The sequence below is a fragment of the Acomys russatus genome, chromosome 14 (assembly GCF_903995435.1).
Source record: "Acomys russatus chromosome 14, mAcoRus1.1, whole genome shotgun sequence".
Classification (NCBI taxonomy): domain Eukaryota; kingdom Metazoa; phylum Chordata; class Mammalia; order Rodentia; family Muridae; genus Acomys; species Acomys russatus.
This window is the reverse complement of record NC_067150.1, coordinates 48366018-48390462: the sequence shown is the minus strand read 5'-3', so window position 1 is coordinate 48390462 and position 24445 is coordinate 48366018. Positions and strand designations below refer to the sequence as shown.

The window sequence follows — 24445 nt, the reverse complement described above, 5'->3', positions numbered from 1 at the left end:
TAAATTTCATCCCAATTAACAATTCAACTGCAAGGGTTGGAGGGATGGTTCAGCAGTTGAGAGGGTGTACTGCTCTTGCTAAGGACCTGAGTTTGGTGCCCAGTACTCATGTTCCATGGATGACAACCTCTAACTCCAGCCTCAGAGGATCTGACATTGTCTTTTGGCCTCCTTAGGTACCTTCCCTTGGGTGTACGCGCACCTGCATACATGTAATAAAAAATAAAAGTGATTTTTAAATTATGTATGTATATATCAGTGTGTAGGCATATGCACATGAGTGTAGGTGTCCATGGATGGTAGAGGCAGACAGATCCCCTAAAAGCCGGAGTTGCAGGCAGTTGTGAGCCCCTGATGTGGGTGCTAGGAACTGAACTCATGTCCACTGGAAGAAGAGTATGAGCTCTTAACCACTGAGCATTTCTCAATCCTTAAAAAAAAATATCCGAAGTTCACATTGCCTATTTATTTGTTGAGTGTTGTAGGATATTTGATCTCAGGGTGATCTCTGAGATTGTGAACTGTAAAAATCTACCATTGATCCCCTTGTGATCCGTGAGAGTGAACTGTAAATCCCCATTTCTTGTGTTTGAGCCCTAACACATCTTTAATCCAAGAACTTTCTCTTTATTGTAAACAGGTGATTACGGTGTAGTTCAGCCAGCCTTACACCCACACCTTTAATCCAAGAGTACACAGGATTTCAGAAAGTTAACCCTGGGTCAAGGGATGGAGCAAGAAGCCAGCTGACATGGATTAAAGAGTAAAAGGGGCTTTGAGTTGGGGTGCATTTAAGACAGCGTGTAGAAGAAGAAGGGGGCTTTGGCATTTTAGCTCTTGGGTCTTTTATTCTGGGATTTTCGCTTGGGTGCTTTAGGTTATAGTGGATGTAAATATGTTTTTGTTTTGATCCCTAGTGTGGGATGTGAAGCAGACTTGTATGAGGGTGTGCGGTGTTTTTTTCACTGGAAACAGACTTGTGAGAGCACAGGTGATGTTTGTCAACTAGAAGAGGAACTACCGGGGGGCTGGAGAGATGGCTCAGAGGTTAAGAAAACTGACTGCTCTTCCAGAGGTCCTGAGTTCAATTCCCAGCAACCACATGGTGGCTCACAACCATCTATAGTGAGATCTGGCGCCCTCTTCTGGCCTGCAGGTGTACATGCAGGCAGGGCAGTGTGTACATAATAATAAATAAATAAATCTTTAAAAAAGAAGAGGAACTACCTCTTGTGGGGATTTGGTCTTTGCCAACTGATAAATATCCCAGTATGGACTCTGAGAGGATATGTGTGTGTGTGTGTGTGTGTGTGTGAGCCCCAAACAAGAGGCTGGCCTTGTTAGTCTTCCCATCCTTTCCTATTGTTTGGCTGTTCACAGCTCCCCTTTGAGACGCTCCTAGAAAGAACTGTTCCAGCGACCTCTTCAAGGTTCAGGCTGCTGCTCCAGGTTCTGACTGCTACCCTGAGTTCCAGTAGCTGCGGTTGCAGTCACCTTTGCTGATTGCTGGTTTGCTGTTTAACAGGTCAGCTGGAATCCTGCTAACTACACCAGTGGAATCACTCCAAGGAACTGAGTCTGAAAAGGTCTACTTCTCCTGTTCCCATTAACCTCTTTTCTCTCCTATCTAGGATAGATGGGTTAGAAGGGAGGTATAAACATTAAAGAACCCCAAATAAAGTAGTTTTGGAAAGTTCAAGGCCTACATTAGCCCTGTAGCTTTTCAGCTCTTTGGCTCTTAGCTCTCTCAGCTTCTTGGCCTTTGGTTTTTTGGGCTTTGAACTAGCAAGGCTTAGGCCTTGGGGTTTGGGGCCTTTTTCTCCTGGGCTGTCAGCTGAGCTAGTGAGCCTTTTGGTCCTTCTCCACTGGGATGTGAGCTGAGTAGAAAGTTCAGCTGGGTGCTTTCTCTGCCTTTCTGAGCTATCAGGTTTTTCACCACACCATCCGGCTCCTGAGTCTTTATTGGCAAAATAGCACGATCTTGGGCTTTTCTATGAAAACAGTTGGGAATGCAAATCTCCAGTTAAATTAGATTGTGAGACTTAAGGAGGTAAACCCTGCCCTTTTTATTTCCATCTCCACACTACGTCCCACTCTCTATATTATCAGCAGAATGTTCATGTGGCTAATGACACAGGACTAGGAATAGCCAAGTCCATATAAAGACTCCATGGGATACTCGATTACTTTAAAGTCAGTGCCATTATAGTGTTACTTGCCTTGACCCTTAGGTGTCAAGAACAGTAACTGGGACCTGGTGTCTGCTTCTGTCACCCTTGCCTTCCAAGCCATCCACGTTGGCCAGGCTGGTGTCCAGGTTGGCAATGCCTGCTGGGAGCTCTACTAGCCTGATGGCCAGATGCCAAGTGACAAGACCACTGGATGGGGAGATGATTCCTTCAACATCTTCTTCAGTGAGACAGGTGCTGCAAGCATGTGCCCCAAGCAGTGTTCGTAGACCTGGAACCCACAGTTATTGATGAGGATCACACTGGTACCTAACACCAGCTCTTCCACCCTGAGCAGCTCATCACAGATAAGGAAGATGCTGCCAATTACTATGCCCATGACCACTACACCATTGACAAGGAGATCACTGACCTTGTCTTGGACAGAATTTGAAAGTTGGCTGACCAGTACATGGGTCTTCAGGGCTTCTTCATTTTCCACAGCTTTGGCAGGGGAACTGGCTCTGGGTTCACCTCCCTGTTGATGGAGCAGCTCTCTTGATTATGGGGAAAAATCCAAGCTGGAGTTCTCCATTTACCTCGACCCCCCACCTCGGCCCCCCCCGACCCCAGGTTTCCACTGCTGTGGTTGAGCCTTACAATTCCATCCTCATCACTCACCCTGGAACACTCTGATTGTGCCTTCATGGTAGACAATAAGGCCATCTATGACATCTGTCATAGAAACCTCAGCACTGAGTACCCAACCTACACTAATGTTAACCACATTAGCCAGATTGTGTCATCCACCACTGTTTCCCTCAGATTTGATGGGGCCCTGAGTGTTGACCTGACAGAATTCCAGACCAACCTGATGCTCTACTCTCGCATCCACTTCCCTCTGGCCACATATGCCCCTGTCATCTCTACTGAGAAAGCCTACTAGGAGCACCTTTCTGTAGCAGAGATAACCAATGCCTACTTTGAGTCAGCTAACCAGATGGTAAAATGTGCTGCCTGCTGTACCAAAGTGATATGGTTCCCAAAGATGTCAGTGTTGCTATTGCCACAATCAAGACCAAGCATAGTATCCAGTTTGTGGACTGGTACCCCACTGGCTTCAAGGTTGGCATTAGTTACCAGTCCCCCACTGTGGTGTCTGGTGGAGACCTGGCTAAGGTCCAAAGAGCTGTGTGCATGCTGAGTAACACCACAGCCATTGCTGAGGCCTGGGCCCGCCTGGATCACAAGTTTGATCTGATGTGTGCCAAGCGAGCCTTTGTGCCCTGGTATGTGGGTGAGGGCATGGAGGAGGGAGAGTTCTCTGAGGCCTTTAAGGACATAGCTGCCCCAGAGAAGGATTATGAGGAGCTTGGTGTGGATTCTGTTGAAGGAAAGGGTGAGGAAGAAGAAAAGGAATACTAATCCATTCTTTGAGCCCCTGTATCATGTCAAACTCTCAAGGCTTCAGCTTCAATGTTAAGCTGACAGGCATTGATACTATTAATTGTGTTATTTTTCATCCTATGATCATGTCTTCTCCATGTGTGCCCGTAAGAGTTTTTTCCATGATCTCTCAAAGTAAAAGCTTTAATAATAATAATAATAATAATAATAATAATAATAATAGTAATAATAGTAATAATAATAATAACGTCAGTGCCACTATCCCCATGCTCACAGGTTAAAACAAAACAAAATCTAAGTCTTAAGTATCCTGTTAAGCTTTTAGTATATAGCCTGCTTGGGTTCTATTCTTTAATAAGATGAAACTATAAAAATGCAAACAAATGAAACATAACCAATAGGAAGGTTGATCTGGGTCTAAAGTAGATCTAAGTGCCTCCATAGTTCACAATGTTATCCACAGTGCACTGCTTTCCTTAGAGTGGAAAACAATGGCATGTTGTTGTTGTTGTTTTTAAGTCTGTCTTAGACCTCTAGTGCTATGAAGAGACACCATGACCAAGGCAACTAAGATAAGAGAAAGCGTTTAATTGGGGCTTGCTTATAGCTTCAGAGGTTTAGTCCATTGTAATCCTGGAAGGGAACATGGCCTCATGAAGGCAGGTGCTGTAGGCCTCTGTGCATAGAGAAAAGAAAGACACTGATCTTGGAATGGGCTTTTGAAACCTCAAAGTCCACCCCCAGTAACACACTTTCTCCAGCAAGACCACACCTCCGAGTTCTTTCAAATAGTGCCACTGCCTGGTGACCAAGCATTCACATCTATGAGCATATTGGGGCCATTCTCTTCAAACCACGGCCTGGCTCCCTTAGGCCTGTAGCCATATCATGATGCAAAATGCACTTAGTCCAACTTCCAAAGTCCCCATAGTCTACAAGAGTCTCAAGACTGTTTTAAAGTCCAAAGTTCATCGTATTTTATGAGACTCAAGGCAATTTTTTAACTTCAAACTTCTGTAAAATCAAGAGCAAAAAGCAAACCATATTCTTCCAATATACAATGGCACAGAATATACATAACCATTTCAAAGGGGAGGGAAGGGAGTGTAGTGAGGAAATACTGGTCCAAAGCAAGAATAAGCACTCCAAACTCTGCATCTCTATGTCTCAAAGCACTTTTCGGGTCTCCAACTCCTTCCAGGTATGTGGACTGCAACACACTTCACTCTTTTGGGCTGGTGCCACTCCCTGTTGGCAGCTCTCTTTGGCAGGTAGCCCATGGCTCTGGCATCTCCAACATCTTGGGGTCTCCAACATAATCCAAGCTTTGCCTTCACAGCTTCAGGCAAAGACCTCCATGAAAGGTCACCCCAGACACACTCCTGGCCTCAGCAGCTTTTTTTAGCCTCAGAGGAGAGTCCACAACCCATTTCTTGTGTTCCTAACTCTCAAGACAGAATCATGTGGCCAAAGCTGCCAAGTTCTTCTGCTTAGTGGAGTAGAATGTTTTTGTCATCTTTCTGTTTTCTATGGGTTTCTTCACTGCTTAATTTTGTAAGTCATTAGTTAATAAAGCAACAGTTTTCTTTAGCCCCACTTGCTTCCAAAATAATTGGCACAGACATACTATAATTTATTTTACAAGCTTAAAGCACTGGGACTGGGCAGATATCAATCTCTAAGTTATTTAGCTATCTCTCTGCTACACAACCCATTATGCCAATAAATCATCCTTTCTGGGTGAATCTGCTCCATCAGGCCACGTCCTCCTCCTGTAGAGGAATTTTGATTCAGAAGATGGCTGCTCTAACAAAAGATCACATCCAAAGACCTTCTAGGTCTGTGAAATCCAGCTGGAATACAGACACACCTTTAATCCAGAAGACAAAGGCAAGCAGATCTGAGTTCAAGGCCAGCCTGGTATAGAGAAAGTTTCAGGTAAAGAAAAGCTTAGGTCAAGGTGTGATGGAACACACCTTTAATCTCAAACAATGAAGGTAAAGTTAATTTGTATAAGGAAGCCTCCATGTTTGAAAGTGATGTCTAATTGAATGGCAGAAAAAGTGATGAATCAGAGAAGAATTGACAGACTAGGATTTGCCCAACTCTCACAAGAAGATAGAGGAAAGGGAACCTACTTAAGGGGCAATAGAGAGCAGGGGGCAGGGTCGGGGGCAGTTTTACCAGGAAAGTAATAAGGAGACAGATTGCAGAGACAGAACATTTTTTTGATTTTCTTTGATCAGCTTGATCCTTTTACTTATAGATATGCATAAGTGAGGCCACTAATAACTATGGAACACAGTCATTACTAGGCTGTCTTAAAATATCCTTTGCCAACATCACTAACCCAAAACTTTTTAATTTAGCCTCAGGAAGATTTTTAGGGCAAGGGCAAAAAGCAGCCACATTCGTAGCTAAGATATGAAAAGAATGGCCAATATGTATTCAAATACTAGGCCACTTACCAATGTTCTTCTCCTTTGAAAACACTTGGGACCCACATTCCACATTGCCCTCAGTACTACTGTCTTCCATGTTCCTGCTAGAATGACCCATTAAGCTCCAATTAAAGTGTCCAAGCATCCAAACTCCAAATCCTAACAACAAGCAACATGGTTGACCCTATCATATTACTACCCCACTCCTGGTACCACCATAGTATCATGGAAAGTTTTGTCTTGCAGTGATAGAATATCCTAAAATGGTTAATATATGCTAAACAGAAACTTACTGGCACACAGTCTTAGAGGCTCTAATTCCCAGGTAGAGAATCTGGCATCTGGTTGGGCCTTCTCACTATGGTATAACATGAAAGGTAATGTGGCAAGACTAAGCACACAGGCAATCTCATGGGTCTCTCTTATGACCACGTCTAACCCTAATGACATTCCTAAGGCCCTACCTTTCAATACTATAGTCTTAATAAATTTAGGGATTAAATATCCGATATAACTTTGAAGAAAAAATTCAAATCATAGTAGAAGGCAATTAACATTTTATATATACTTACCTAGATGTTCTTAAATGTTTCCAAAAAGAAATATGATACTCTAGAGAAATTTTTTTTTTTTTACTCTAGAGAAATTCTAAACCACAAAATTCTGATTTTGGGCTGATCAGGTGTAGACCAAGCCAGTTAGAAGAACAGGTAAGAAGCCCACCTGCCCTTGGAACCCTCTCACCCCCTCAGTTCAGATCCCAAAGACCCAACCTCTGCTACCCCTTCCCACCCCACTGCCTGCCTCTGCTGCTATGCCCATTCTCCATGGACAGATATCCACTATTTAGGTGCAGGCCACCCCAGTCCGAAGAACAGGTGCAGGCCATGCCAATCAGAAAAAACATATGTGAACTCAGGCAGAGACTCCCTGCTGGACCAGAGAACACACTGGCTGCCAGAACACCAGATAGACAGCCCATCTATGGACCTCCTCCACTCTCTCAGTGCCTTCCGACACTATTTATAGTCCCCACTCCCCTCCCCATCAACATGTCCAGCATCTCCCACTCACCCCACCCCACCCCACAACTTGGGCAGAGACCCTCTGATGGACCAAAGACCAAGTTAGCTGCCAGAAGTCCAGTCTCTAACAGACAGAGTCTCCCTGCTTGACCAGAGGTCACACCAGTTGCCAGAAATCCAGGATACAAAGACCAGAATACCAAAGAGAAAACATAAATCAAGGAATATAACCCCCATCCAACAAAAACAAACTCAGAAATCAGCACCTAGACCTATAATCATCTCAAGCTCACACGCCTAGGTCTGTGTAAGAACACAATCAATAGCTGGGCATGGAGGCACATGCCTGTAATCCCAGCTCTCACGGAGGCAGAGGCAGGAAGATGTCTGAATTCTACCATACTTTCAAGAAGAGCTAGTGCCAATACTCCTCAAATTATACCACAAAATAGAAACAAAAGGAACATTGCTAAGTTCATTTTATGAGACCATAGTCACGCTGATACCCAAACTACACAAAGAATTACACACCAATTTCTCTCATGACCATTGATGCAAAAATAATAAAATATAGCCAGGCACCGTGGCACATTACTATAATCCCAGCACTCTGGGAGGCAGAAGTAGGTGGATCTCTGTGAGTTTAAAGCCATACTGGTCTACAAAGTGAGTCCAGGACATCCAAGGCTGCACAGAGAAACTCTGTCTTGAAAAGCTAATAAATAAATAAACTGAATCCAAAAACACATCAAAAATATCATTCACTATGATCAAGTAGGCTTCATCCCAGAAATGCAGAAATAGTTCAACATATGAAAATCTGTCAATTTAAGTCACCATATAAACAAACTGAAAGAAAAAAACTATGTGATCATCTCATTAGATCTTGAAAAAGCCTTTAACAAAATCCAATATCCCTTCATGATAAAAGTCTTGGAGAGCAGGAGTGGTGGCTCATGCCTTTAAACCCAGCACTCGGGAGGCAGAGGCAGGTGGACGTTGTGAGTTCAAGGCCAGGCTGGTCTACAAAGCAAGTCCAGGACAGTCAAGGCTACACAGAGAAACCCTGCCTTGAAAAACAAAACAAAACAAACAAATGAACAAACAAACAAAACACATAAATGTTATGGGGATGTATTTTTGTTTTAATCCCAGGTGTGGGGATACGAGGTTGCTTAAGAGCAGATGGCTATGATTTGCCTCATGCTCTGGCAGGGGCATGGTTTTGTCAGCTGCAGATAGTTTCTGCAAGTGTGGCATTTGGTATTCTGGGAACTTTTCAGAGGATATAATAAGTGCTAGGGCCCCAAGTGGCAGGCTTGCTGCTGTTGGGTAGTTGGGGGTTGATTGCTGTTGGTTATGGTTTGTCAAGCAGTCCTGTGCAAAGAAATAAAAAGAAGAAATTAGGTATCCTATCAGGGAAGGCCAAACTTTGCCCCAAGGAACCTAATGGCCCTAGTCAGCAGGAAGCAGTAAAACAATAATTTTGCCCCCTTTCCCCTCTATCCTTTTCTCTCTCCTATCTAGTGCCAGAGGGTTAATAAGGGCAGAGAAGGGTGGAAGAGAGAAGGGACCCACAAAGTAGCCAATGCCAGCTACAGATAGCCTTGAATGCATTGGCACAGGAGACAACGTCTTGGACAGAGCAGAGAGACCAGCATAGTCGTCATCATCAGAGAGGCTTCATCCAGGAGCAAATGCAGAGACCCGCAGCCAAACATTAGGCGGAGCTCGGGAAATCCTACAGAAGACTACAGAAGATGGGAGGGATTGCAGGAGCCAGAGGGCTCAAGGACACCACAAGAGCAGCCCACAGAATCAGCTAACCTGGGCTCATAGAGGCTCAAAGAGACTGAACCGACAACCAGGGAGCCTGCATGGGTCTGACCTCTGCACGTGTGTTACCGTGTGTAGCTTGGTCTTCTTGTGGGACTCCTAACTGAGGGAGCGGGGCTGTCCCTGACCTTTTTTGCCTGCTTTTGAGACCCTTGTCCTCCTATGGGGTTAACAGAAGAGGAGGTGCCTGATCTTACCGTGACTTGATGTGGCATGTTTGGTTGACATCCCTGGGAAGCATTTTCTGAAGAGAAACACAGAGGAGAAGTGGATCTGGGGGAGGGGGGAGGAGAACTGGGAGGAGGGGGGAGGGGAATACGCAGTAGGGATGTAATATATAAAAGGAGAATAAATAAAAAAGGAAACTCTGACTTTGTTTAAACATAATTTGGGTGCTGGAGAGGTGCCTCAGCACCCACACGAGCTCACAAACATCCCTAAGTCCAGATTCAGGGGATGTGACCTCCACACAGTATACAAACATACACACAGGTTAAACGCATAAGGTTTAAAAAGTAAACATAATTGCCCTGCATGAGATACATTAACAATTTCAAATTCAGCTTTCAACCTACATCAGCTCTGCTACCCTGAGGTGGCCTGTAGCCCTTCATGAGTAGAAGCAGTTTATTAAAATAACTATTATACCTAAAGTTCTGCTCAGAGCCTTTGCCGGACCTAAAAATTATTGCCTTTAGGTCTTCTTTTCTGTCTTCTTATGGCAGAAGAAATAAAATGCTAATACTACCAAAAACAAACAGGAATTTACATTTCAGGTAATTGGCAAAATTACCAAGAGGCAGGCACCATAAACAAATAAGAATTTGGGCTAGATATTTTCTTGTCATTTGCAAAAGTATTTTTCCAAGTATATAAAGGTGACGTGTATGTGCGCATGTAGCAAGTTAGAAGTTTCTTGAAACAAATTCATTAGCTGCTGTTTGGATGGCCCTTCTAGAGCCGCAGACCTGACGGTGATTTTCAGAGTAAACAGCTCTATGAGAGCTCACTGCAAATGGAGACATCACTGGAAAATAAAGGCTGTTGTAATTCGCATACATGGATTCTCCTTTGTCCCTTGTTTCTCAAAACATGCAATTCTTGTGTCTCATCAATCATTTAATCAAGGCTAATGAAACGTCCCTCGTCTTCCACCGTGGCTTTGCAGGTCTCCAGCGCAGACAAGTCCTTTAAGGTGCAATGGAACACAGCTATGTGTACTGTTGAAAGGTTTGTTGTCAAAACCACTATGCTGCATTATGAGTCTACTCCTTATTCGGTTATAAAATTGGTGCCACCACTCTGACTCTCCACCTGCCACAATCTAAGGGGAAATTAACCCTTCCTGCCTTGCCTCTCCCCTGTCCTTTGCCTTTCCCATCCCAGCCCCCCTCTGCTTCTTCCCACGTTTATTTTTTAATTGTTTTCCTGGGGGTGAGTGACAGTGGGAGATGGTTCTGGTTTGTTTGTTCTTTTGACACAAAGTCTCACTATATAGCACAATCTGTTATTAACTGCAATTCTCTTGCCTCGGCCTCCTTGTTTCAGGGACCGGAGAACTGCCACCAAGGCCCTTCAGGTTTTGCCTTTTTAAGGCACCCTACTCCTGAGGGCACCAGATATCCATGTCTTCCTTCACCACTCCTATTGCCCCGCTGGCATGAGCTCTGCCAGGCCTGCTGCCCCTACCACATCTATAGAACACATCTTCCTGCTCTTGGTTCAAGCAGCACCATTGGGCCCTCAGCCCGTGGTCCCCAAAGGCAGAGGAATCTAGGTGGCAGAGGGGCTGGGGCTCCAGGCCACAAAACAGCACAGGCTTCAGGGTCTCTGAGGACATCGGGCCCATAGTGCAAGCCTTCCAGCCAGGATCTTGGCATGCCCAGACAGAGACACAAGTGTTCAAGAAGCTGCTGTCCCGGCCCTGGCTGTGGCTTGGCCCATAACAACTTGGATCTGAAGATAAAAGGTAAAAAGGGAGTTATCCCCAGTCCACCTATTTGGAGTCAATTAGGAGTGGACCCAGGGACATGGGAGGGATGTGGAACTTTCTACAAGATCCTTGAAACTTGCCAGAGGTCCCGGGGCCCAGTGAGAACTGAGTCTCAGCACAGAGGAGACATTACAGTGTGGGAACGAGAGCCCCGTGCATAGATGTCACTGTGTCCTCTTAACAGGCTATGAAAGCAGTCCTTGAGGTCTTGAATTCCTTAGTTTGCAGTCCCCAGGACCAGCCTCCAAACTAGCCTAGCTTAGGAAAAGGAAAAATGTGGCTTTAGGAAGCAGTACCTGGCCAGCCAGGGAGAGCCACACCAACTGGCCCTCTGTAGGGAGTGGGTACTAGGACTCAGAAGAGGGCACCCCAGCACCACAGGAACCCCAGAGCAAGCTGGGTAAGGGACGGTGGGAGATAGTTTGGGATAAATTGTCTTCTTAACTATATTACCTGCAACTAAGTGGCAGAAAAGAGACAAACAGGGAACAGGCTGGACAGTACCTTAGTCTCTTACTGCCATCTGGTGGCAGCAAGGCAGAATGACATGAGTGTGTGACAAACGGGAGAAAGGAAGGCCTCCATTGCTATGACCACGTGACCCTAACCCACATTGGGCTGAGGGAGCCATCCATTCTACCCTAAAGCTCTGGCTTCGGCCTCTTCCACCTCTCCTCGGACAAGGTTTCAGTCATCCCTCCAAGCTGGACCTAAGCACCAAGCTGCAGAGATGAAAGGACTGTATCAGGCCCAGAGTCTTAAGTGACACCATCATCCTGCAGAGCCTCACTCTCCATGTTGGAGTAACCCTGACTCACACAGGTGATCAGTGGGCGGGCCCTGGGCTTTGGGGTGAGTAGGCAGGGGCAGAAGAATCACAAGGAAGAACAGCTGAGACCCTCATTCCATCCTTTAGTCTACAGGGGACCCCACAGAATTAAAAAATTTCCCCCCAAAGAACATGCTGGAGGAAGGTAAGGGCTGGAGCCTGGTGCCAGCGCGGAAGCCTCGTCTTGTCTCCCAGGAAGAGACTTCACAGTTCTGACAACTTCCCAGAGCACCTTGCAGGAGAGGCTGGAGCAGAGACCGTGATGGGTCAGTGATGGTGGGACTATACCTTGACCCAGACTGCTTTGTCACGCAGCCTCTTACCCTCTTTTTAACCCAAACTTTATGCTGGTGCCCTAAAGATGGACTTGGGGCAAGCACTGGGCCCCTTCATTTGTTCCTCTCTCAATGTGGCCACACTGAATAAACCTCTTTTCTCTGTTTTTCATTATTACCTATATCTTTAATTGGTGTATTGGACACCAATGGACAAGCAAATCTTGTTGGGCTTTCCAAGGCCCAGTCAAATACTCTAAAAACACTGGTGGGACTGGAGAGATGACTCAGAGGTTAAGAGCACTGTCTGCTCTTCCATAGGCCCTGAGTTCAAGTCCCAGCAATCACATGGTGGCTCACAACCATCTATAATGTGATCTAATGCCCTCTTCTGGCCTGCAGGTGCACATGCAGATAGAGCACTCATATACATTAAGTAGACAAATCTTAAAATAAAATAAAATACCTGGTGACACCAGGAGCCTTTTTGAGGTCTGGAACAAGACACTGTAAAAGCTGGCAGTAAGATGCCTACAAGAGACAGGTCCAGAATGAAGGCAGAGGCGCCAGGCTTTCATCCCCCTTTAGCTATCTTATGGGCCCAGTGACCCAATGTAAGAGCAGTTTCTCCATGCCTGCTACAGAGTCACGGCCAAGAAAGTTCTAAGTTTTTGTTTGTTTTGTTTTGTTTTTGTTTTTTGAGACAGAGTTTCTATATGTTATCTTGGCTGTCCTGGACTTGCTTTGTAAACCAGCCTGGCCTCGATCCACCTGCCTCTCCCTCCCGAGTGCTGGGATTAAAGGCATCCGTCACCACGCCCTGCTGAAAGTTCCAGGTTTTTTCAAACAGGGTCTCATGCACTCCGGGCTGACCTTCAACCCTCAGACATTCTGCCCATAGCCCTTCCCCCGCTATACCCCCTGCCCCCCCCTCCCCCCGCCCTTCCACCAGCCAAGAGTTGGGATTACAGGTGTATTACAGGTGTGCTCCACCAAATTGCTTTTGTAAGCCAAGTTAAATACTCTCATCTGAGCAAATAGCATAGTAGCACTTTGGGGGACTCCTTCCTCTAAGCCTCTGGGATGAAGCAAGGGAGGGAATGTAACCACAGTGTACCATCTTCGCTGCCTGGACCAGGCACTGATGGGGCTAGAGGGACATGCTCCTCACCTTGTTTAGTTTCTTTCTACCTAATGCTTCATCCTCAGGTCCCCAGTCCCCTCAGAGGGATGCTGCAAATGAACAAAGGTCAGCTCACTCCCTTCTCCCAGCCCAAGTAATTCCAGACTAATGTTGAATGGGCCCAAGCATCTTAAACAAAGGCCTCTACTGGGGAGAGAATCTATATCTAGGGACCCAGAAAATCCATAAAAGGCCCTGCCACTCCGAGTAGGATGTAGGATGTAAGGACCTGACGAATGCGTGGTACTTGAGGACGTTCCAAGGATTTCAGGCCTCATGGGTTGGCTTTGGAACCCAACCCCTGTTTTCCTAATAACACCAGCAAGGTAAAATGGCAGCTCTGCTCTTCAGCAGGATTTAAAGTGCCATATAGGAGTTGGAGAGAAGGCTCAGGGGTTAAGGTTAAAGCGCCTCTTGTTTTTCCAGAGGACCCAAGTTCAGTTCTCAGCAACTCCATCAGGTAGCTCACCAACATCTGTAATTCCAGTTCTAGCCTCTAAGGGTTATTGCATGCACACACAAGGGACACACAAGGGGCACACAAGCTCACACAGGAAATACACATCTGCAAAAATAAGATAATAATAAGTATTTTTAAACTAATGTCTGGTGATAGCAAACGTGCAAGGAATTTTTCCTGGGCACATAAAATGTTGTGGGCCTTTGTGTGAAGCACCCAAGAGTGCCCACAAAAGGGGAGGCTGCAATGGCAAAGGGCAGATATGAGGGGACAGGGAGACGACAGGACTGGGGTGCATAATGTGAAGCTCACAAAGAATCAATTAAAAGTTTTTTTAAAAATATACAGTCATACTTGAAGAATATATGGGGGAGGGTACTAGTAACTTTTGGGGGAGTGCTGACTATATGATCACACAGGGAGTACAGTTTAGGAAGATTCGTTTGGCTTCCTGCTTATGTATAATTTCCTACATGTGCCATCATATTTTAATAGGTCTTGCTTATTTTATTAATATATTTTTTGTTTTGTGTATAGGTGGGGGTGTTTTTTAAAAAAGATTTTTTTTATTTACACAGTATCCTGCCCACCACAAGAAGGCACCAGATCTCATTACAGGTGGTTGTAAGCCACCATGTGGCTGCTGGGAATTGAACTCGGGACCTTCGGAAGAGCATATGGTGCTCTTAACCTCTAAGCCATCTCTCCAGCCCTCGTTTTTGCTTTTTGTTTTTAATTTGTGCCTGGGAATGCACCTGTGAGCATATGGCAGCCAGAGGTTGACATCATTTGCCAAGTGTCTTCGAGCCTCACCCCACACCCCACCGCCACCCTGCCCCACCCAACCAGGTCCCCTACTGCCCTAGGAGCTCACAGATTAGGTAGACTAAGAGGCTGGTGAGCTCTGCGGATCTATTCACACCCTCAGTCCAGCGATTTACATGGGTCCTGGCTTCATGAACTTGGCTTGCCCTGCAGACATTTATCAAGTGAGCCATTCCCCCAGACCCTAGTTTTAGCTTGTCCATCCTTTTTGTATGTGAGTGTGTGTGTGTGTGTGTGTGTGTGTGTGTGTGTGTGTGTGTGTGTGTGAGATGTATGTGTGGGCATATTTGTGTCACAGTAGGTATGTGACGAGAACAATTTTTGTGACTTGATTGTCTCCTTCCACTTTTTTTTTTTTTTTTTCCAAGACAGGGCTTCTCTGTGTAGCCTTGGCTGTCCTCGAACTCACAGCGATCCGCCTGCCTCTGCCTCCCGAGTGCTGGGATTAAAGGCGCGCGCCACCACACCCGGCTCTCCCTCCACCTTTATATGGGGTTCCAAGGACCAAATTTGGGTGCTTCTCTAAGGCATCTGGCCAGTTTTAGCTTTGGGGGACAAGGTCTCATTCTGTAGTCCAGGCTGATTTAAACTGCTGATCCTATTGCCTCTTGGGATTTCCGGTGCGTGCCCTCACTCTCTGGGCATTCAGTAAAATCTTAAAAAAAACAAAAAACAAAAAACAGTCCATAGCGGTATTGCTCAAAGAGGAAACCAGGAAACCCACCTCAATACTCCTGGCTCATGGATCCTGCCTCCAAGTTAAATTAATAAAATGATTTGCACCCTTTCCCTCCCTCTGCGTTGATGAATCCTGGTGAAACGCAGGCAGGCTGATAGTTCTAGGAAAGGGGTCCGGATGTTCGGAGTACGCACTTTCGATTGGTTCTCACCTTAACGGTCAGGCCTCCCTATGCACGCCTGTCGGTGTCATGTGATCGCGGAGTCAGCTGACCTTGCGTCGAGCCGGAAGAAGTTCTGAATCCAGTCTCTTGACATCATGGTGAGATATTGGGGGGGGGGGGGTGGCGTGAGAAGTTGGGTCTCAGGGAGAAAGGGGTTCGGGGACTCCAGGAGCATAAGGAGAGAATATTCACTGGCGCCCGCGTAGTGCGGCAGGATGGCCGAGCCCGCAGGCACAGCTGCGCTTCCCCGGCGTTCATCTCTGGACCGGAAGGCCCCACCTCCCGGTAACCGGGTTCTCAGACTCGCCGCGATCCCCAGAGGAGCTCCCGCGGGAGCCCACTTCCCTAGCTGTCGGGTGACCAAGACGAGAACGTGCTTAGTACCAACTAGGAAGCCTCTCCGCGCTTTCCAGAGACAAGGAGTGGTTTTTGGATTGGATTGAACTTTCTGGTTCATACATCCATTCATTCAGCAGATACGTGTTGAATGTCCGGCCCATACAGGCATCGAGATTTTCAGCTGCAAACGGGGAGGGGCAAGTTAGAAGGAAGAATTGGCAGTCATGGATCTTTCTGCAACTGCAGAGGTTTACCTGAGCCTTGACGCAGTGTTAGGACTGCATCTCGAAGATGCGACTCTGTAGTTTGTGTTACCCGGTTGGGATGCAGGGGCAGTGGAGGGTGTCCTCAGACAGGAAATGGTTGTGCAGCCTCTGAAAGAACCCGGACCCCTGAGAGTGCACTTCTTGCCTTGCCTGATCTTTACCAAGCTCTAGCGAGACAAGCAAGACCAAATTTTGCTGGAGTTTAGGTCACCATGATCAAAACAGTGAGCATTCCCTCTTGCTGCCCAGAGTGCTTTGTTAACGAGATTATGGGGAGAAGGATTTGGTGCTGTAGCTCAGTGGTAGATGGACCCGAGGTCCTGACTTTGAGCCCCAGCACTGCCAGCAACAAGCCCCGAAAAATCCGGAATCAGGAAGAGCCCAGCAAGGATGACGATAGGGATGAGTAACAGATAACATGAGGTAAGCTGTCATGGCTGGAGTGTGGTGGACACTTAGGGAAAACTGCCACCTATTGGTGTCTGTTGAGCAGATAAAGTAAAAGCCAGGAAAGGGTCAGGTGACAATGTGGGCAGGGAGGGAATACTCAAGACAGTTGGGAGAACAGGTGACCAAAGAGTGCCCGTTCTTGGCCACACCTCAGCCCTTCCTGTAGCTTGATTTCCGTTTTTATCCTTTTCCTTTGGGTCTTTTGTTGTTGTTGTTGTTTGTTTTGTTTGCTTGGGTTTTTGTTGTTGTTGTTGTTGTTGTTTGTTTTGTTTTTTTGTTGTTGTTGTTGTTGGGTTGGTTTTTTTTTTTTGTTTTTTTTTGTTTTGTTTTGTTTTGAGACATGGTTTCTTTGTTACACAGAGCTCTGCCTGTCCTGGTTTCTCTTTGTAGACCAGGCTGACCTCGAACTCACAGAAATCCACCTGCCTCTGCCTCCCAAGTGCTGGCATTAAAGTCGTGCGCCACCATGCAGCTTGACTTCCTACCTTACGCTCTCTTGCAGAGGTTCCGGTTCTGTGGCGATCTGGACTGTCCTGACTGGGTCCTAGCAGAGATCAGCACACTGGCCAAGATTGTTGAGTGCACTGGTTTACTTAGGGTTGGGAAGAGAGAGAGAGGCTCGGGGTTCAGGGTAGAGGGAGGAGGTTGGGACTGGAAACTTGGGTGGGGTGGTGAAGGAGTCTCCCTGAAGATGGGGCTGGCTCCCCCTTCAGCCAACGCACCCTAGCAATGAGGGATAAGGTGGGTCAGTCTGACTGAAGCAGGGACATCCTTTCCAGTCCTCCGTGAAGCTGCGGCTGCTGTGTAGCCAGGTGCTGAAGGAGCTTCTGGGGCAGGGGATTGATGTGAGTACGGGACCCAGCACCACACTGTCCAATAACCTTCTGAGAAGTCAGTTCTTCGGCCTCCCATCCCCTTGGATGGGTGTGCCCTTTCTTCTCTCCAGCCGTAGCCCATTCCTTACCCCAGGATCTGGGCCAGGGGCGAGGGGCTGGTGACGAGGCTCTGGCACCCTCTTAGGACCTCCTTTCCCCATAGTATGAGAAGATCCTGCAGCTTACTGCCGATGCCAAGTTTGGTGAGTGTACCCAGGACTGGGGACCACAGCCTTCCTGATCCTCCTGCTTCAGTGCAGAGTGGGAAGGAAAGAGCCATATTGACAGCCCTGTACCATTACTTGCTGGACTGGTAGCAGTGCCGGGGGGGGGGGGGGGGTAGGGGGGGGGGGGGGGGGGGGAGGGGTTCAAGAAGCTTGGGGCCCAAAGCTGGAGACAGCGGGGCAGGGAGGTGGTCGGGGCCCTGGGTGACATCCCTTGCCCCCGCCTGCGGGTCTCTGCAGTCTAAGCTGGAGACAGGAGGGTAGGGAGATGTCGGGGGCCCCAGTGACATCCCCTGCCCCCCTTGCGAGTCTCTAGAGTCTGGAGATGTGAAGGCCACGGTTGCTGTGTTGAGTTTCATCCTCTCCAGTGCAGCCAAGCATAGTGTGGACAGCGATTCTTTGTCCAGTGAGCTCCAGCAGCTGGGGCTGCCCCGAGGTACACAGCAGGCCGGTGGGAAACCCGTAGGGATGCGGGGGGGGGGGGGGGGAGGGACAGTAAACCAAGGCCTTGTTGGCCCCGAGATGATGTACCCTGTGGGCCCTGGATCCTGAGACCCACCCCTTAAGCCCAGTGCCAGTCTCCACCTGCCACCTCAGCAGAGCTCCCCCTCAGAGCCCGATCTGCCTGCAGAGCATGCCACCAGCCTATGCCGCTGTTATGAAGAGAAGCAGAGCCCCCTACAGGAGCACCTTCGGGCCTGCAGCCTGCGTGGTGAGTAAGAAAACAGCCTGGCAAGCCCGGGCTGTACATGCACCAACTTGATGCCATTGCTCCAGGGAAAGCCTTAACCACAGTTACACACAGAGCACTTGGGTTTAGACCTGGCCAAGGATCTCATGACCATGGCCTGAGTATCTTTTCTCTGAGGCTCATGGTAGATAATCTCGTACCTGGCCTACAACAAGAGCTCTATAGGCCACACAGCCTTGAAGAGTTATGGGCTGAGCCCCGTTGTGGACTGAGGTGGAGGACTTCCTGGCTTGCCTTCTTCATAGCTGCCTAACTTCTTGCCTGCAGTGAACAGGCTGGCCAGCGTGGGCTGGCGGGTAGACTACACTCTGAGCTCCAGCCTACTGCGTTCTGTGGAAGAGCCCATGGTACACCTGCAGTTACAGCTTGTGCCTGCCCCGGGTGCCCTGGCCCAGCCTGTGTCCATGTCCCTCTCAGCAGACAAGTTCCAGGTCCTCCTGGCAGGTGAGGTTGGACCTACAGAGGCTGGGGACCCTACTGGGTAAGGCCAAATGGCTTTGGGCTTGCTTGTAGTCCCTACCACTCCCCATACGCCCTCTTCTCCCTGCAGAACTGAAGCAGGCTCAGACCCTGATGACCGCTTTGGGCTGAGGAGAAGGGTGTTCCTCGCCTCTGTGGCACTGCCCTGCCTACACTAAGGTGTTACCCTCCACACTCTTCTTTCAAGGCTAGCCCTGACCTCTTGGGTCTCTGGCTACCTGACTTACTGTATTGGGTTCCTGGGCCCCAGAATTGGCTTCTTTTGAAAGAAATACTTGTCAACCATTTTTTATAGGCAAAAAGAATAAACATATATACTGCAATGTGTATGAGCCTTGCTTTCTTTCGTTGTTGTTGTTTGAGACAGGCGTCCCGAGGCCAAGTTGAATTCCAACTTGGTATCTAGTTGAGGTTGATCTTAAACTTTGAATCCTCCTGCCTCTACTTCTTCAGTTCTGAGATTACAACCGTGCACCACTCTCTTAGGGTTTCCTTGCTGTGAGGAGACACTATGACCACGGCAATTCTTATAAAGGAAAACATTTCATTGGGGCTGCCTTACAGTTTCCAAGGGTTAGTCCATTATCTTCGTGGCAGAAAGCATGGCAGCGTGCGGGCAGACACGGTGCTAAAGGAGCCAAGAGTTGTACATCTTGAGGCACAGGCAGCAGAAGGAGACTGTCACACTGGGCATAACTTGAGTACATCAGACCTCAAAGCTTGCCCCACAGTGACACAATTCCTCCAACAAGGCCATACTTAAGAGTGCCAGGCCATATGGGTCAAGCATTCGAACACGTGAGTCTATGGGGGCCATGCCATACACCACCACAACCACCATGCCTGATTTATATGATGCTGGGAACAAACCCAGGACTTCATCCACGTCAAGCAAGCTCTTTAGCAACCTAGCTACATCCCCATCCCAAGAAAGACCACGTGACATTCTGACCTCCCTGTCCATCAGTTATTTTCTCAAACTGGGACTGAGGACCAGAATAAACAGCGTGTCTATAGAAAGGCAAATTTGGATGCTAACTCTGTCTTGTCTTCAGGTTTGTAGCAAGAGCGTGGCACTGATGCAGGTGCCTAGGGCAGAGAAAAGAAAGAGCTTTTCCTTGCTGTCGTTGCTAGGAAGAGAAGAGTCCAGGCCTGGATGCCTCACTAGGAAGAGGTTGGGTGCTGCAAACTGAATGGTCACATTCACCCCTCCCCCACACACACACCTTGCCGTCATTCTGCAGCTGCATCTGGTGGTGGTGTAACCTGCTTAAATTCTAGAGCCCCTCCGTTGAGACCTACTTTAGTTCCTAGCATAACTGTGGCTCCTGTGTTAACACCTGCTCTCACTTTTAGCATATCAGAAACCATTTTACCTTCAAATCTCCATTTTGACCATAAGGTGAAATTAAGTTCAAGTTCTCAGGCCGCGAGACCAGGATAGTTCGATGCTTGCTGCTTAGAATAAAACAATAGATGATAAATGCATGTTCCACTTGAGTTACAGATAAATGTACTATTAGTTACAACTAAAACATCCTGCTATGTCCCTTACTCCTGGAACAATGGGGACCTGGAAAGTCCCCCTATATCCTAGCCAATCAGCCTGAAATGCTTTGTCTAGCTATTTAGATACAATGTACTTGGAAATGCTCTATTTAACTAGTTAAAATGATGTAATGCTGTGCCCCAACTCCTCACCCTACCCTCTGGCTTCCTATGCCTGGTTACTTGGTTGTTACCTGGTTATGGTTTTTCATATAAAAACCCTGCCTTAGAAACAAACCAGTGTCATAGTCTGGCTCCCAAGCCCAGATTATGGGCCTGACCAGTCAGTTTTTGTTCAGCATTCAGTGAACTTCCATCAATCTGAGTCTGGTGTCCAAGTGGTCAACGGGCAGGTATTTTTGAACCCACAACAGAGGGGCCATATGAGGCAAAGAGAATTGGTGGCTGCTTACAAACCAGGAAACCCTCTCACAGTGAACTGAACCTGCCTGCACCTGGATGTTTGGCCTCCTGAACTACAGAATTGAGAAATGTGTCTATTCAGTCCAGTGTTTGTTGTAGCAGCCTAAACGAAGACCCGTGGTCTCCCAAGATGGCAGTAGGCTAGCCAGTGCTCCTTGTAAAAAGGCTCACTACGGAGTCAGGGACACACACACACACACACACACACACACACACACACACACGTATCGAAAGAAAAACAAAGTCATAGTCAATAAGGTGAAACTCATTTTTGTAGAACTTGCAAATAGTTGATAAGTATTGATAGACCTGAGCCGGGCATAGTGGTGCACACTATGTTTTAATGCCAGCTGTAGGGTATAGGCCTGCTTTAGAGTGTCCACAACAGCTGAATATTTTCCTCATGCAAGCTCTGAGAAGGCCGTGATCTTTGTCAGCTGCAGATAGTTTAATTGTGGGGACTCTGAGAGGGAATAAATTCCAGAGCCTGGAGAGAGACAGGGATGCTCCAAGAAAGAAGAAGGCTGCTGCTCCTGTCTGCTGCTCCTGGTGCAGTTTGATTAGAAGTCAGAGATCCCCTAAAATTAAGGTTGGACTTGCCCCAAGGAACCCAATGACCCTAACCAGCAGGAAGTAGCTAAAGAGAGCTATGCCCCGCCCCCCACTAACCTTTCTCTTCTACCAGGTGTTAGGGTATTAGAAGGGGTTGGGGTGGAGAAGGGAGAAAGAGATATAAGAAATCCCAATAAAATAAAATGTTTAAAATAGAGATGCCAACATACCCCCACACAGTAAAAAGCAATTTCAAAAAGTTAAGCTGGGAAGCCAGGTGGTGGTGGTGCATACCTTTAGTCTCAGCACTCGGAAGGCAGAGACAAGCGGTTCTCTGTGTTTGAGGCCAGACTGGTCTACAGATCAGGTTCCAAGAGAGCCAGAGTTAAAACAGAGAAACCCTGTCTTGAAAAGCCAAAAAAGGAAAAAAACAAAACAAAACAAAACAACAACAACAACAAAAAACAAGACTACGCTGGCTGTGATGTTCCCTACCATCAATCCCAGCACTCCTGAAGCAGAGGCAGCTGGGGCTCTGGGAGTTCAAAGCCAGTCTGGTCTACACAGCCAGCTCCAGGACAGCCAGAGCTGCATAGTGAGACCCTGTCTTTTTAAAAAAAATTTTTTTTTAAAATGTTGATGTGAAAGTAGGATATTTGCATGGTGCTGAAGAAACAGTCACTCACTCACACCAGATACCCTCCAGGTGGCAACTGCATAGACAGAGTGGCTTGTCTACACAGAGAATATTCAGCTTTCGGGAGGAATATGCTACTGAGCGTGGGAAAATGTGGGAGTAAAAGATAGAATATACACCCTAAATTGTGATAAGAACAGTTAACATGGGACAGCAAGATGGCTCAGGGATAAAGGTACTTGCTTTTTGATCCTGGAAACCTGTGTATGTGTGTGTGTGTGTGTGTGTGTGTGTGTGTGTGTGTGTGTGTGTGTGTGTGTGTGTTGTTTGTTTTTTTAAAGGGCTGGGTGTGGTGGCACATGCCTTTAACCCCAGCACTCAGGAGGCAGAGGCAGGCAGATCGCTGTGAGTTCGAGGCCAGCCTGGTCTACAAAGCGAGTCCAGGGTGGTAGCCAAGGCTACACAGAAAAACCCTGTCTGGAAAAACCGAAAAAAAAAAAAAAAAAAAAAAAAAAAAGGCAGGGTGTAGTAGCTGCCGTATGGGTATGGCGTGGGTATGAGGGGAGCAGTAAGTGCTCTTAACCACTGAGCCGTCTCTCTTAAAAATCTATGCACCCACGGATGGCTATTGAGATGTTTTCCTCTTTGTGGCTGCTGTAGTATGCATCAGTGGGTGTTATCTCCTGAGTGTGGGGAGCAGCTGCCTAATCACGTGTATCTGTTACTCTCAGCCAGATGTGGTAGCACACACCTTTAATCCCAGCAGAGACAGTGGGTCTCGGGAGACCCTGTCTCAAAACAAAACAAAACAAAATGCCAAATCCCCTCATACTTTAGGGCTGGAGAGATGGCTCACCAGATAGGAGCACTTGCTGCTCTCTCAGAGGAAAGGACTGATTTTGGTTCCCAGCACCTATGGAGGAGCACAGCCACCTATGGTTCCAGAGGTCTGATGCTTTCTCCTGGCCTCAGAGTGCACCTGACAGGCACATGGAACATAATACATACATGTAGGCAAACACTTACATACATAATTTTTTTAAATAGCTTTTAAAAAACATCTGCAAGCCAGGTATAGTGGTTATCTTAGTTACTTTTCTATTTCTGTGACAAAACACCGTGACAAAGCAACTTAATAGAAGAGTTTGTTGGAGCTTACAGTTTCAGAAGGTGAGCACATGGCCATCGTGGCCAGAAGCATGGCATCTGGAAGGCAGGCGTGTGTTGTACAGTAGCTAAGAGCTTCATGTTGACACACAAAAAGGAGGCAGAGAGAGTGCGGGCTGACTGGTGGTGGCTTGGGATTTTGAAACCTCAAAACCCACCCCCAGTGACACACCTTCTATAACAAGGGCACACCTCCTAATTTTTCCCAAACAGTTTCTCCAAGTAGGGACCAAGTATTCAAAAATATGTGCCTATGGAGGCTGTTCTCATTCAAACCATCACAGCGACCCACACCTATTAATAACCCCAGTTCCTACTGGGGAGGCAGAGGAGAGAGAATCAAAGTAAGCTGGGGCCAGTCTGAGTCCCGTGCCAATCAGGACTACATAGCAAGACCCTCTCTTTAACCTCCTCTTATATATATATATATATATATATATATATATATATATATATATATATATATATATATATATTTTTTTTTTTTTTTTTTTTTTTTTTTTTTTAAGCCGGGAGGTGATGGCGCACGCCTTTAATCCCAGCACTGGGGAGGCAGAGGCAGGTGGATTGCTGTGAGTTCGAGGCCAGCCTGGTCTACAAAGCGAATCCAGGACAGCCAAGGCTACACAGAGAAACCCTGTCTCGAAAAACCAAAACTAAATAAATAAATAAAAATTTTTTATAATAAATGGAGAGAGAAAAATATTATGTAGCTGGGCATGATGGTGCAAGCCTGTTATCCCAGCCCTCAGGAGGAAGAAGCAGGTGGATCTCTGTGAATTCGAAGCCAGCCTGGTCTACAGAGTGAGTCCAGGATAGCCAGGCTACACAGAAAAACCCTGTCTCGAAAAAACGGAAAAAGACCAAAAAAAAAAAGCATGGAGAGGGACTGTTGGTCAGCACCAGGTAAATACAAAGCACTCTGCAGAGGCTTTCATTCTCTTTTATACTTTTTAATCCCACTTCCACCTCCCAGGGACTTTTGAGACACTGGCCTAACATTTCCCTCTTCTCTTGTCCTTACCTAGGCCACCGCCCACCCCCTGCCGCAGCCACAAAGAACTCCCTCTGGTTCTGTTCCTGCACTTTGAGTTGATTCGTTCTGTCTGGCCAAAGGTATCTTGTGTACACTTTTTGTGCCTCAGGTTGTGGCCAGACCAAGCTTTTGTGCCTAACTCCTGACTTTACCTAAAGCTGCCACAGAGAGAAGGCGCTGTGTTTTTCCGGATGTACTTCCCGCTCCGCAGGCAGTGATAACGTTGTTTATATGTTATGTCTGACTGCGCATTAACAAGGTCATCTTGGGTCCCCAGGGACTGTTTATCATGCACCTGTGTGTCGTGCATACAGCTGCAGGTGGCTCTAACAGTCAGTGCCATTTCCGACAGC

General features: G+C 47.1%; 1 protein-coding gene and 1 pseudogene across 1 annotated transcript; both read left to right on the top strand.

The window, feature by feature from the left end:
• Positions 1–2344: 2344 nt before the first annotated feature.
• LOC127198056 (tubulin alpha-1B chain-like) lies at positions 2345–3593 on the top strand (annotated as a pseudogene).
• An 11759-nt stretch (positions 3594–15352) lies between these two features.
• Positions 15353–18893, top strand: Commd4 (COMM domain containing 4). The gene is made up of 8 exons (XM_051155852.1): positions 15353–15442; positions 16902–16973; positions 17179–17244; positions 17438–17477; positions 17815–17934; positions 18130–18210; positions 18517–18693; positions 18800–18893. Exons 1-8 carry the CDS (start codon positions 15440–15442, stop codon positions 18838–18840), a joined length of 600 nt encoding a protein of 199 aa, XP_051011809.1. The 5' UTR covers positions 15353–15439; the 3' UTR covers positions 18841–18893.
• The last annotated feature ends 5552 nt before the right edge of the window (positions 18894–24445 follow it).